General features: G+C 51.9%; 1 protein-coding gene across 1 annotated transcript; it reads right to left on the reverse strand.

Moving 5' to 3' along the window:
* Nucleotides 1-7,663: 7,663 nt before the first annotated feature.
* LOC131845758 (uncharacterized) lies at nucleotides 7,664-12,687 on the reverse strand. Its single transcript, XM_059194850.1, has 3 exons — nucleotides 11,392-12,687; nucleotides 9,966-11,196; nucleotides 7,664-9,897 (listed from the first exon to the last, which is right to left on the reverse strand). Exons 1-3 carry the CDS (start codon nucleotides 12,685-12,687, stop codon nucleotides 7,664-7,666), a joined length of 4,761 nt encoding a protein of 1,586 aa, XP_059050833.1.
* Nucleotides 12,688-14,314: the final 1,627 nt, after the last annotated feature.

The raw sequence follows: 14,314 nt of genomic DNA on the forward strand, positions 1-14,314 counted from the left end.
AGGTTAGGTTAGGTTAGGTTAGGTTAGGTTAGGTTGGGGCGTGGGTCGGGCAACCTCCTAGTATGGGCCTGCCATTGGGAGGCTTCCCCATCCTCGTGGATACGTCCGCGGGGAACGGTGGCCGAGCAATGGTTTGGTTCTGGTACGCCCCGGGCGGGATAGTAGACGTTCCTTCGGGATACGGCTACTATGTCGGCCGATAGTCCGGCGAGTAGGGGATGGACAACACCATCGGCGTCCATCCAGGGAGAGGTGTCGACATGTTCGGGGCTCCCATACCTCGGGTTCAGCCGAGGACACCGGAGCTCCGAATGGCCGTTGAGTGGGGTGTGTGTCATCTCTGGCACATCTCCATATTTGTACATAACTATGTTGTACATAGACTCTGTTGTTTAATTTGTATATATATGTTATATAATGTTGTGTTGTAATAGTCTTGTATTTGTCCGTCGTCGTTGGCATCGTTCGTGTTGTTTTCGTCGTCATTTTATGTCGTCGTCTACGTCACGTTCTTGACCTCGTCGTTTTGTGTGTTCGTCGTCGCCGTTGGCGGCGTCGATTCTCTCTCCTCCCGTGCCCTCTACAAGTTAGAGGGACATCGTTGAGTGAGACATGGTCGGGCCCGGCGGGTGCTTCACTGCGCAGCCGGGCAGGCACAATCGTGCCCCCGATCGCAAACCGTAACCCTGACGCTAGGTGTTGGTGTCATGTCTATCAGCCTAGTTAGTCAGGAACGGGGGCCTTGGCTTAACCGCCCGGGCCGCGAGGAGACAACCTCTTTAAAAAATTCGTCCACTCTAAGGTCTACGTGCCGAGAGAGTGCCTAGTGGTGGCAGGGGCGTTAAACCTGTCGCTAGCGTAAAACCCGGGAGCACCTGTCGCCCTCCCGGCGTACAAGACCGTAGGCAGTAGCAGGGGGCTACGCTGTCTACGCAACCCATCCCCCCACTCGTGGGAACAAATGGAAAAATCAAAATCAACAAAACATCAGATGTTGGAGGAGGATTCGGATGATTCCGGATCAAGTTTGGTGTCGGCTCGCTCAGAGCCGGAATCGCCGATTCATGATTCGCAGCCAACAAGACCAGGCCGCTGCGCAGAGCGAGGGGTAGACCCCCAACAACAGGGGACTATGTAGGGTTGGCTAAGGCCAAAAAGGAACTGGCGGAAGTCCAACGCCAAATGCTCCAGAACGAAGCAGAGAAGGAGTTACTGGCTGAGACAAGGGCGGCCAGGCTGAGCAAAGTAACCTTGGACGGGGGAAACACCAACCCCAATGATGTAACCGTGGATGGCCTGCAGAGGCAGGTGTTACAAAACATCCAGGTGGTGCTCAGCGTGGCCTCCAAGTCGAAAAACTTGAAGGGCACGTTCGTCAATGCCCTGAAAGAGTCGGCGGCTTCCATTAGCGAGGCAGCCCAGGTCCTGGCCAAACGAACGGCCAACGAGGAGAACGAGCGCCTAAGGAATGTCAATTCCCGCCTGGAAGAGGAGGTGCAAGTTCTCCGCAAACAGTTGGAGGACCTGAGGACTGAAGTCGCTCACATGAGAGCCGAGAGCGAGCGGGCCTCCCAAGCGCTGCAGACCCAGACCCCGCAGACGAGCTCAAGCGGGTCTGAGGATCTCAAACGCACCATTGCGGAAGAGGTCACTCGGGTCATGCAGCTCAGGTTCGACGCTTGGGAGGCAAGACAGCCTACCATCAGGCAGTCGACCGCAACGGTAAGAGTGGTAGATGACAGGTGGATCCCGGCCTTAGAGGACCCTGAGATTCCTCTCGAACCACCGGAACCATCCGCCTTCATCTCTTCTGCGCCTGCAGTAAAGAAGACAAGGCCAAGAAAAACCAAGAAGGGGAAAAAGGCGGCCCAATCAGAACCTGCCGCCTCAAAGAAGCCAGGCCGGGGACTGGATCCCAAAATCCGCCCCACGGGACACAAGTGGGCGACCGTGGTAAAGAAGAACGGTCGCATCACGGGCCGACCTGAGACCAAAGCGGGCCCATCCGTGCCCGGGCCAAAGAAGCTGGCGGGTCCCAGAAGAAGAAGGGGGTTCCTCCCCCAGCAAACTTCGAGCTCCCCGCTCTGCGGCGGTAATACTCGCCCTCCCACCAGAAGCAGAAAAGTCAGGGGCAAGCTATGCCAACATCCTCAGGGAGGCCAAATCAAAATTGACCTCCCATCTCTGGGAATATCGGAGGTGCGGTTTAAATCCGCCGCAACCGGGGCCAGGATCTTGGATTCCTGGCTCCGAGAGCGGGGGAAAGCGGATGCCCTTGCAGCGAGGCTCCGCGAAGTTCTGGGGGACAATCCCGTACAGGTCTCCAGGCCCACTAAATCAGCAGAAATGCGAATCATGGGCCTGGACGACTCTGTTACAACAGAGGACGTGGTGGAGGCGGTCACCAGGGATGGACAATGCAGACCCGAGGACGTGAAAACAGGAGAAATTCGCGTTAACGCCTCGGGTCTCGGCACTTGCTGGGTGCGGGCTCCCATCCTGGTGATAAAGAAAATCACCACGGCAGCCCGCATCCGCATTGGCTGGGTGTCGGCCCCCGCTGAGCTCCTCAAGCAGAGGCCGCTACGTTGCTACAAGTGCCTCCAAAACGGGCACGTAAGAACTCGGTGCCCGCACGAGGGGGACCGTAGCGGCCTTTGCTACCGGTGCAGCAAGCCAGGTCATAAGGCTGCTGACTGCACTGCTGCACCGGGGTGTGCGATCTGCTCCGAAGCAGGAAAACCGGCGGGCCACTGGCTGGGGAGCAAAAGCTGCTCCTCACGGAAGCAGATCGCCAAGAAGGGGCCGGCACCCGCACCTCCTGCGACCGCCGCCGCCGTAACGACTAATAGTTACGCAGGGTTGGAAGAGGAGACGGCCGCTTAATGGCTCCCAGGTCCCTCCGTCTCCTTCAGGCAAACACGAACCACGCAGCCGCAGCTCAGGATCTTCTCCTCCAGAGTGCGGCTGAGTGGCTCGTGGATCTGGTCGTAGTCGCCGAACCATACAGAGTTCCGCCATCTGTAAATTGGTTCGGCGACTCCGACGGCCTGGTTGCCGTCATCCGAGTCGGGGGGAGTTCTGCCTCCCCTCCCTGTTCGCCCCTTTTCAGGGGCCGGGGCTACGTAGGTGTGAGTTGGGGGGAAATCGTCGTCGTCGGAGTGTACTTCTCTCCCAACAGGACCGTCGCCGAATTCGAACAGTATCTGAACGGGCTGGCCACCGTTATAAGTGTCCATTCGGCCCGTTCAGTGCTCGTCATGGGGGACCTCAATGCCAAATCCATGGCTTGGGGTTCCCCCAGTACTAGTGCGCGAGGCGCGGTCCTGGAGGATTGGGCGGTGGCGTCCGATCTCGCAGTTTTAAATGTGGGATCGGTCGCCACATGCGTGCGATGGCAGGGGAATCTATAGTGGATATCTCCCTTGCCACTCCATCCATCGCACGCCGGGTGCAGAGCTGGCAGGTGATGGACGAGGTGGAGACCCTGTCGGACCATCGTTATATCAGGTTCGACATTCTCCCCCCGTCCGGAGCTCCGCACCCGGATCGCCCGGAGAGAAACGCTCCGACGTTCCCCAAATGGGCACTGAAGCGTCTCAATAGAGACTTGCTGGTGGAGGCTTCTATAGTGCAGGCCTGGTCACCATCTCCATCCAGGCCTGTGGAGGTAGAGGAGGAAGCTAATTGGCTCGGGGAAGCCATGGCCCGCATCTGTGATGCGGCCATGCCCCCAGCCCCCCCACCCCCACCGAGACGTCAAGTGTAAAGGTGGGGCGGAGAGATAGCGGCCTTGCGAGTTGAAAGCATGGCCGCTAGACGCCAGTACACTAGGCACCGCCGTCTCAGGCGGGGCCGCGACGCCGCTATAGAAGCTGAGCTGCACGCGCAATACACGCAGAAGAAGAAGACGCTGCAGCTCGCCATCAGCAGGGCCAAAGAGAGAGCCAAGGAGGAACTCCTGGAGACTCTCAACAAAGATCCATGGGGGCGCCCATACAGGAGCGTAAGGGGCAAACTACGCCCCTGGACGCCCCCCGTGGCAGAGAGCCTCCAGCCCCAGCAATTGGAGGGGGTGTTGACAGCTCTGTTTCCAGAGCAGCCGGAGTTCACACCCCCCCCAATGGGGCCGCGCGGTCGTCAACAAGACGGCGGCGGCCCCGTAGATGCTGGGGTGCCAGTAATAACGACGGCGGAGTTCTCCACGGCCGTGGACAGGCTCCGGGGCAAAAACACCGCCCCGGGACCCGATGGTGTTCCCGGCCTCGCTCTCTACTTGGCCCTCGGTGCCCTTGGGGACCGACTCCATAGCCTCTTTAACGAGTGCATGGAGTCGGGACGATTTCCCAACAAATGGAAAACGGGCAGGGTAGTCCTGCTCCGTAAGGAGGGACGCCCCGTAGATTCCATCTCTCCCTCGGCGTTCCGCCCGATTGTGCTCCTTGACGAGGTCGGCAAACTGTTTGAGAGGGTTATAGTGAGCCGCCTCGTCAAGCACCTGGTCGAAGTGGGTCCCGATCTTTCCCCGAATCAGTTTGGTTTCCGAGAGGGCCGGTCCACAATAGATGCGATCGCGCAAGTCCGTGCCCTCTCGGAGAATGTGGTTGCCAAAGGGGGTGTTGTTGGCGGTATCCTTGGATATCAAAAATGCCTTCAACACCCTCCCCTTCGAGTGTATAAGGGAGGCACTAAAACATCATAGAGTGCCTCCCTACCTGAGGGACGTGATCGGGGCCTACCTTCAAGAGCGGAAGGTGGTGTGCATCGGGCGGAATGGCGCGATGGTAGAGAGGGAGATGCAGCGCGGTGTTCCACAGGGATCGGTTCTGGGTCCGGTCCTGTGGAACATCGGCTACGATTGGAATCTGCGGGGCGCTCTGCTCCGGGGTACCAGCGTCGTATGTTACGCGGACGACACGCTGGTCACCTCTCGGGGCCAGGACTACCGGGAGGCTGCCCGGTTGGCTACCGCCAGTGTGACGCAAGTTGTCGGCAGAATAAGGAGATTGGGGCTCGAGGTGGCGCTCGACAAGACGGAGGTCCTGTGTTTTCATGGGCCCCGTAGAGCGCCGCCGCCAGGAGCCCGTCTCGTGGTCAGCGGCCACAGTCTGGAGGTCAGGCCGTACATCAGGTACCTCGGGCTTGACCTCGACAGTCGCTGGGATTTCCGGTTCCACTTCAGGAACCTGGCTCCTCGTCTTATGGCGGCGGCCGGCGCTCTAAGCTGGTTGCTGCCCAATATCGGGGGGCCGGGTGGCAATTGCCGCCGTCTCTATCTGAATGTGGTGCAGTCGATGGCCCTATACGGGGCCCCCATTTGGCATGGGGCCCTGTCCAGGGAAAACACAGCCACGCTCCTGCGTCCGCAGCGAGCGATGGCTGTGAGGGCCATCCGAGGATACCGCACCATCTCGGGCGAGGCGGCGTGCTTGCTTGCGGGCTCTCCGCCCTGGGACTTAGAGGCAGAATCCCGCGCGTCTCTATATCACTGGCGCGCGGAGGCCAAGGCCCAGGGAGGGGAGCCTTCTGGAGTGGAAATCGCGGAACGGAAATCCCATCTTCGGCGAGTCCTCAGGGAGAAATGGCAGGAGAGGCTGGCGTATCCAACGGCTGGCCTGAGGACCGTCGAAGCTGTCCGTCCTGTACTCAAGAAGTGGATGGGCAGGCGGCGTGGACCGCTGACCTACCGACTTACGCAGGTGCTGTCCGGACATGGCTGTTTCGGGCGGTACCTGTGTAACGTCGCGAGGAGAGAGCCGACAACTTGCTGTCACCAGTGTGGATGCGACCAGGACACGGCGCAGCACGTGCTGGAGGAGTGCCCTGCTTTTGCAGAGGAGCGCCGCGTCTTGGTCGCGGATGTGGGGGACGACCTCTCGCTGCCGAATGTAGTTCGGGAAATGGTCAGGAGCGAGAGGTCGTGGCTGGCAATGGTGGCCTTCTGCGAAGCAGTGATGTCGCAGAAGGAGGCGGCGGAGAGGGAGCGTGAGAACGACCCATCCGCCCCAGTGATCCGCCGCCGGAGGACCAGGCGTAGACGTCGGGACGAGCCCAACTCCGTCCTGACTCTACCCCCCACAGGGGCCGGGGCGATGCCTTGAGGGAGGCGTTGCCCCATAGCCAGGCCCCTGGAGGTGCGCGCGTGTACCCACGCGCCTCCAAGAGTAGGTAGGGTGCGTCCAGAGCACCCTAACCAGAGAGAGGGGGCCCGTCCTACAACATCTACAGGACGGGCCATGCCGCCGGGGTCAGGGTGGAATGCAAATGCGAACCCCTGTCCTCGGCTCAAAGGCACCTCGAGGTATACCGTGTGGTTTTTAGTGAGTCAAGTCTCACACACCACCTCGCCATCCCTCCGGCGAGGTGACGGTCTTTTGAAGATTTTCCACACGTTAAAAAAAAAAAAAAAAAAAAAAAAAAAAGGTTAGGTTAGGTTAGGTTAGGTTGGGTTAGGTTAGGTTAGGTTAGGTTAGGTTAGGTTAAAGGTTAGGTTAGGTTAGGTTAGGTTAGGTTAGGTTAGGTTAGGTTAGGTTAGGTTAGGTTAGGTTAGGTTAGGTTAGGTTAGGTTAGGTTAGGTTAGGTTAGGTTAGGTTAGGTTAGGTTATGTTAGGTTAGGTTAGGTTATGTTAGGTTAGGTTAGGTTAGGTTAGGTTAGGTTAGGTTAGGTTAGGTTAGGTTAGGTTAGGTTAGGTTAGGTTAGGTTAGGTTAGGTTAGGTTAGGTTAGGTTAGGTTAGGTTAGGTTAGGTTAGGTTAGGGTAGGTTAGGTTAGGTTAGGTTAGGTTAGGTTAGGTTAGGTTAGGTTAGGTTAGGTTAGGTTCCCGCCGGTTAGGCGGTTAGGTACGGGGCCCCCAGGTTAGGCCACACAGGGTCATGGTTAGGGTTAGGTTAGGTTAGGTTAGGTTAAGGTTAGGTTAGGTTAGGTTAGGTTAGGTTAGGTTAGGTTAGGTTAGGTTAGGTTAGAATTTAGGTGGAGGATGATCAGTAGCGAGAGATCGTGCGCTGGCCGTGTCAGAGCACACTTCTGCGTGTGAAGGGACTCGCGGAAGGAGGCGCGCGCGAACTATAGCAACGCGCGGAGCGGGAGTCGCGTCCCGCCGCCCTCCGCCGCAGAAGAGCAGGGTTAGGTTAGGTTAGGTTAGGTTAGGTTAGGTTAGGTTAGGTTAGGTTAGGTTAGGTTGGTGTTAGGTTAGGTTTTAGGTTAGGTTAGGTTAGGTTAGGTTAGGTTAGGTTAGGTTAGGTTTTTTTTTTTTTTTTTTTTTTTTTTTTTTTTTTTTTTTTTTTTTTTTTACCTACTTGGCCTACCTCCCCACCGCTGTTTACAACAGGGTGGGCCGTCGTCTAGCTATGGGTCTTATGCTAGGGGGTACAGCCAAGGAAACACACTTAAGCCCGGATGTGAAATTCCAGGTTTTTTACATTGTTTTTTATTGGACACATAACTTTCTTATTTGCTACACTTAAACCTAGAGAGAACTTAATTAGGGATTTACATTACTAAAGGGTATCTATTTTATTTTTGTTTACATACTATTGTTTTTAACCTATTTATGTTTCTTACATATCTAATACATTCTTACTACTACTATTATTCTTTTTATTACTTATATCTATTGCTTATCTATGACTGTATATCCACTATACACCTAGATACAGCTTTACTTATCACTGTTTATATTTATTACCTTGGTTATCACTTCTGTAGCGTACTTTAAAAATTTTCTCTATATTTTCTTTATGCTTTATAATTTCCTTGTAGTTTTCTGTTTTTATTTCGATTCCTAGTTCTATTTCTAAGTCCATTCTTTTCCTTCCAAAGCGAGGGCATTGTGATATAATGTGTAATAGTGTCTCGGGTGTGTGCTGGTCACAAGGGCACGACGGATTCTCGCGGCACCGGAAACGGTGCAGATACGCCCGGAATCCGCCGTGTCCCGTGAACAGCTGGGTGATGTATTTGTCTGCGGTGATTTTGCCGACGACCCTGTACGCATCGGCCGCGCTCGGGAAGAAGAGTTTCGTTACGGAAGCAGTCTCGCCAGACTGGTACCGCCTATCCCATTCGGCAATCGTCCGATCCCGGATCAGACGTTTGGCGAATGAGACCGGACACCAGTCGTAGTCTGACCTCCTCTTCGACTTCAGGGCCGCTTCCTTGGCGAGATGGTCCGCCCTCTCGTTTCCTTCCCACCCCGCATGTGCCTTTATCCAATAGATGTTTATTGATTTTCCTTTTTGCTTACACTTTGTGTGCTGTGTTCTAAATTCTTCCGCTAAGGGGTGGGAGGCTTTAGGATTTGCAACTGTTTGCAATGCGGCTCTGGAGTCGCTGAGGATGCCGATCGTGGTGGCAGGATGTTCCGATGCTATCCCAACCGCCCTGCTCAGAGCCAGGAGTTCCGCCTGGTAGACGGTGCAGTGTGCCGAGAGAGCAAGCTTGAGGGCCTTTGTTTCGGTCGCCCTGTTCCATACCGACAGAGCCGCACCGACCCGGCCCTCAATCTTGCTCCCATCGGTAAATATTCTTATCTCGCAGTCTTGTTGCGCTGTTTTATATTGTTCCTCGTCTACCAGGTCCCGGAACTCCAGCCTCCCCTGCTCGGCCGGATGGGGCTTGTCTGCCGCTGGCGTCATCCGTTCGACTTCCCTGTCTCCCACTAGCCCATCGGCCCTCCCCCTCCTCGCCTCGTACAGTGAGGCAGCCTCACGTATACGTAGGTCTAGAGGGAGAATTCCTGACAGTACCAGTGCGGAGTTCAGGGAAACCGTGCGGTAAGCCCTGCAGATTTTTTGGGCGAAGCCCCTCTGCACCACGCTCAGCTGCCTCCGGAACTCTATCTTCGTCACCGATTCCGACCACGCGCTTGCCGCATACATGATTATCGGCTCCACCACCGCTGTGTATATTGTCCTCGTAACTTCTGGGTGCAGACCCCAGTTCACCTTTGCCGCCCTGGCCAGCTGTTTGTAGATGGCTATCGCCTTCTTACAAACAGCAGCCATATGGGCGTTGAAGGTCAACCGGTGGTCGATGGTAAGTCCCAGAAGTTTGACACTTTCGGTCATGCCTATGGCGACCCCGCCCATGCTCAGACGTGGTGTGTCGTATTTCAGCTTGCGTGTGATTAGCATCGCACATGTTTTGTGCGGTGCGAATCGCAGCCTGCTAACGACACCCCACTTCCGAACATGTTCGAGGGCGGCATTTGCACGACTTTCAATGTCGAGGGCCGTCCACCCATCAAATACCAGCGCGACATCGTCCGCGAACGCTTGGCAGTAGACGCCTTGATGTTCTAGCTGTCTCAATAGGGGGTCTAGGAGGACATTCCACAATAGTGGTCCCCCTATCGAACCCTGCACACATCCTATCTCCGTTTGACGCGTTGCCCGTGCTCCAGCATACCTTACTTCGACTGCCCTGTCCCTCAGGTAGCTATCGATTACTCGTCTCAGATTTACCGGGCATTTTTCCTCAGCCAGCCGGACCCTTATCATCGGCCACCAAGCGCTGTCGAAGGCGCCCTCTATATCCAGGGATATTAGCACTATCATCTTTTTCTCGTGGAGTTTGCTTCTGATGTGACTCATTAGATTATAGAGGGCGTCCTCGGCACTGCGCTGGGGCATGAATCCGTACTGGCGAGTACTAATCCTTGGCAACAGGTGAAATCTGAGACGGGCGACCAGCATCTTCTCGTACACCTTCCCCAAAACCGGTAACAGTCCTATTGGTCTGTACGACTTGGGGTCTGTGTACGAGGTCTTGCCTGGCTTCCTGAGGATCACGACAGTCGCCTCCTTCCATCTTTTAGGAAAAAGCTGCAGCACCAAGCACTTATTCAGCAGGGCTAGGAAGTATGCAGGGTTACCGCCAATCGCTCTCGCACAGATGTCCGCTGTGAACCCATCCGAACCTGGGGCTTTCTTTGGGTTGAAGGACTCAACCGACGCTTCTAATTCCGACATCGTGAAGGGGGGTCAGCAGCAATATCCTCCCTGCAGTTTATCTTTTCTGCTTTCTGCCTTATTTCTTTATGTATTTCAGTGTCCGCCTCTTTATTGTCTCCAGGGTAGAACCTCCGTGCAAGTAGATCGGCTGACCCCTGCGCGTCTAAGACTTTGTCTCCCTCAACCAACATTACGTCCTCTTCCCTAGCCCCTGTCCTACCTATTACCCTATATATGCCCTCCCACATTCCCTCTCGCTCCTGCTTTTCACAGAATCCCCTCCAACTCTCGACTTGTGCTGTTTTTATGGCCTCATGATATTTTTTATTTTGTTTCAGGTAGAGATCCACTACAGCAGCCCTCTGCGACGGCTGTGCGTTTTTGATTCGGCGCCTCCTGGTGACGACCTCACGCTTCATCTTCGTGAGATCGTCCGTCCACCACGGTATGGTAAGTGTGTCTTTGTGTTTTTTGTGTGGTATCGCTTGTGTGCATGCTTGTGTTATTGCTTCCGTGTATTGATCAATGGCGTGTTCGAGTTGTGAGTGTTGTGTAACTGTTTCGAGTTCCTGTGGTGTCATGTGTGTGTCTTGCATAATTTGGGCCAATTTCTCATGAAATTGGCTCCAATTTGCTTTCTTTGTGTTGTAAATGCGTGTGGTTCGTGTTATCTCTGTTCCTTTTGGCTTTGTTAAGTGTACGTGAAATGTAATACCGTTGTGGTCGGAGCTGGTTAGAGAGTCATCTACTCTCCAACCAGTCACCAGGTTAAGTGCCTCCTCAGTGCACGCCGTCACGTCGACGTAGCTACTGTAGTGTTTCCCTCCTCTCCATGTGTCGAAAGTTGGGGAGGATCCTGCATTAAGCACGTTCATTCCTGACTCGCATATAAGCCCGCGCATCAGCTCGCCCCTTCGGTCCTCGAGGAGGCCGCCCCACCAGATGCTCTTCGCGTTAGAATCTCCACCAATGATCAGCCTGTCGGTCCCCAGCCTATCCCTGATCCTCCCTAGCTGCTCCAGGTAAGGCTCTATGGGTTTGTTTGGTTCGAAGTAGAAGGACACAAACGCCATACTCCAGTTCCCAGTACGGACGCCCACCACCACGATGTTGTTTGTGGTGAGTTCCGGGTGTTGGGTGACCTGAAGGCCTCCATCAAACACTATGATGGCGGCCTTCACGCCACCCTCGCCATCCGTCCCGGGAGACTGAAATACTCTGGCTCCTCTGCGTCCCGCTACCCTCCCCTTCCCCCCACATAGGGCTCCTGGAGCAATGCTAGTGAGGCCCTACGGCTGGCGGCCTCCATCAGCAGTTCACTGGTGGCTGTTCTACTCCTTTGCAGGTTTGCTTGGAGCACCAGGTGTTTTCGGGCATTCCCCTCGGTGACCTCAGCAGTACGCTACCGATGCCCGGGCTAACGAGTCCCATCTTTTCCTCACCGGACATACATCGTTGAAGGCCGTGTGGTGCGGGTCCTCTACTTCTGCCAAACGGCAGTTTATACACGTGGGCGTCGCCCCCACTATACGGTCGGTACACTCCGCTGCATGGTGCAGGCCCCCGCAGTAGCTGCACAGGTCCGCGGTATCTTTACAGTACCGCTTACTGTGACCGTACCCCAAACAACGGGTGCACTGCACCAAGGGGGATTGATCCTCTACGCGGACCCTTTGGAGGTCAATGTGTAGTTTCTCCTCCCCGAGTGCCCTTCTCCATACAGTGGGGGAGACGCTCAATACGATATGGTTGGTGTGTGGGTTTCTAGCCTTCTTCCTATATTTTATCATCACGCGGCCCTCCTCTCCGTTGAGGCCATCAAAGACCCCCCGGTTCTGATTCCGGAGCGCCATCAGCACCTCTCCATCCGAGTGCACTTTGATGACGTCCCTCAGAATCAGAAGCGGATCTCGGTTTTTGATGTCCTCGACGGTGAGGCCCTTCCCTGCCTTGCTGATCCTCTCCTTTATTTTTGCCCTATCTGCTTCCTTGACACAACCCACAATCACCTTCCTATCCTTGGCTTTCCTCACCCGCTCCACACGAACCCAACCCTCTTTCGCATCCACCGTCTTCCTGAGCTTTTCCAACACCTCCTCCGCCGTATCCTCCTCATCTGTCGATGCTATCACCACCGAGTGCAGCGTACCTCTCTCTACTACTCCTTTCCCTTTCCCGGTGGCTGCAGCTACCTCGGCGTAGGAGGCGTGGCTTACCCTTTCTTCCTTATCCCTTTCATCCCTTTCTTCCATACTCTTCCGTATCCCTTCCATTCTGTCCCTATTCTCCTTTAAAATTTTGTTGTTGTCCTTTATCCCTTCCAAAATGCTTTCTAATTTCCTATCAATTTCCCCGTCTATTTTTCCCTTTTCCGTATTCTCCCTTTCTACCTGTTTAATTTCCACTATTTTCCCTTCTATCTTCCCATCATTTCTAAGCTTTTCGATTTCCGCTTCCGCATCCTTTATCAGGCTGTACAACCTCTCCACTTGCACGGCCGTATCGTCCTTTAATTCCCTCTTCAAATTTTTGAAGAGGGCTAAATTGCTTTTTGCCTTGTTGTGGCATATCCTAGCTTCTTCCAGTCTAGTCCTGGGTCTTATTACTTTTGGCGCTGTTTTTGCCTCAATTTCTCCTATGCTGCGGCGGACACTCGTGTTTCCACTGCTAAGTTCTTGGGGAGGAGTGATTGTGCTGGCCCTCCTGGTCGGTCTTTGCGGAGTCCTAATTCCAAACATTTTGATGGGTGGACAAAGTGTGTCTTGTTTCGCGTTATGTGCCCTCCCGGACTGTGTGTTTATGTATACTCAGAGCCTGTATAGGGGGTTCTGAGTATGTGAACCTCGCTTTGGGAGTCAATATGTATTTATTGTCAATATTAAATTTTTTAAAATATATGCACCGTACAATAGTTTTTTAAAATAATTTTTATAATAAATTTTTTAAAATGAATTTTTAAAATGAATTTTATTTATATTATTTACTAGTTTTATTTATGTCCTCGTCTGCTATACCTAGTGCCTGTAAATGGGGTCGCTAGGTATATGTCTGTCTGTACTAAGTCCCTTTCCTAACAATTTGTATATATTTATTTAAATAACACTACACTACAATAAGCAACGCAGTGGTATTACAGTGTATAGCGGTATACAGTTTTGTTTTCAATATTATATTATATTCTTATTTCTATTTTATACTCTTTCACCTTTTTGTTTACAATTTTAATATTTCGTTTAACCAATAGATTTTTCCAGTAACAATATTTACTATTTTAAAAGAGAACTTACTTTATTATAATAATATTAAGACAACCTTTATTTATCTATGCTACTATATCTTTAGTTTGTATCTATCCTATACTTTATACTACCTATATTAAAATATCTGAAATAAAATACAATTTTATTCTCAATATTTCAATTTCCTAATTTTACTAATATATCGTGTTTATACACTTTTTATTTATTTATACTGTATACTACTATTTAAATGTTTTAAGAAGGAAGGACTTATCTACTAGTTCTATTTTACTTATTTTGCTTTTACAATTTTAGTTTTATATATTATGTATTGTAGTTTCTATATGTGTTTATTTATATATTTATTTATTAGTTAACTTATGTATACAGCGATCTATGTATTAAAACAAGTATTACGTGTGTACAGTGCTATATAGTCTATTTTTAGTTCCTAATTTTACACAGTTATATTTCTGCAGTTTAGTTTACTATGTCTAACAGACAATCTGAAAAGATACTTAAAGCTACTTATATATATTTTACCGTATATTAATAAATATACTTATCCTATACAATATACACCATACAATATGTTGTACAATTTATTTTTAAAGATTTTATATATTTATTCTAAAAAGGGCAGCGATTTCTAAATCTATCAGGGTGGTCTTTTAGGTCTTGCTGAGACGAATCAAACAAGCCGTCATTCAAGTCTGTAGGGCCTCCAGGGGCCGAGTTAGCTTTAGGGGGGTAGGGCCCTAACGTCACGGGTGAGGGGGGTTTCACTCTGGTGCGCGAGCGCGGTATAGAGTAGCTACTCAATGTGTATCCGCGTGTCCTTATGTTATTGTTATAATAATGAGTAACAGGATATGGTTATAGTTTGGGTATGGGATATGGGAGATGGTTAATTTTCTATTTATTCTAACTATTATAAAATGTATTTTGTATATATTCTATATTATTACTTTAACTTTTAATTTGTAATTTCTCAATATTTAGATGTATTACTTTATATGAACTTTTATATATATATATACTTGGCTGGGTGTAGTTGGGGTGTAGGGGGTTTAGGAGGGAGGGGAACTATTCCAGTATTTTGTTTTAATATGTTTTTTATATTTAT

The sequence above is a fragment of the Achroia grisella genome, unplaced genomic scaffold, assembly GCF_030625045.1.
Source record: "Achroia grisella isolate CSIRO2021 unplaced genomic scaffold, CSIRO_AGI_Agris_v1 utg483, whole genome shotgun sequence".
NCBI lineage: Eukaryota > Metazoa > Arthropoda > Insecta > Lepidoptera > Pyralidae > Achroia > Achroia grisella.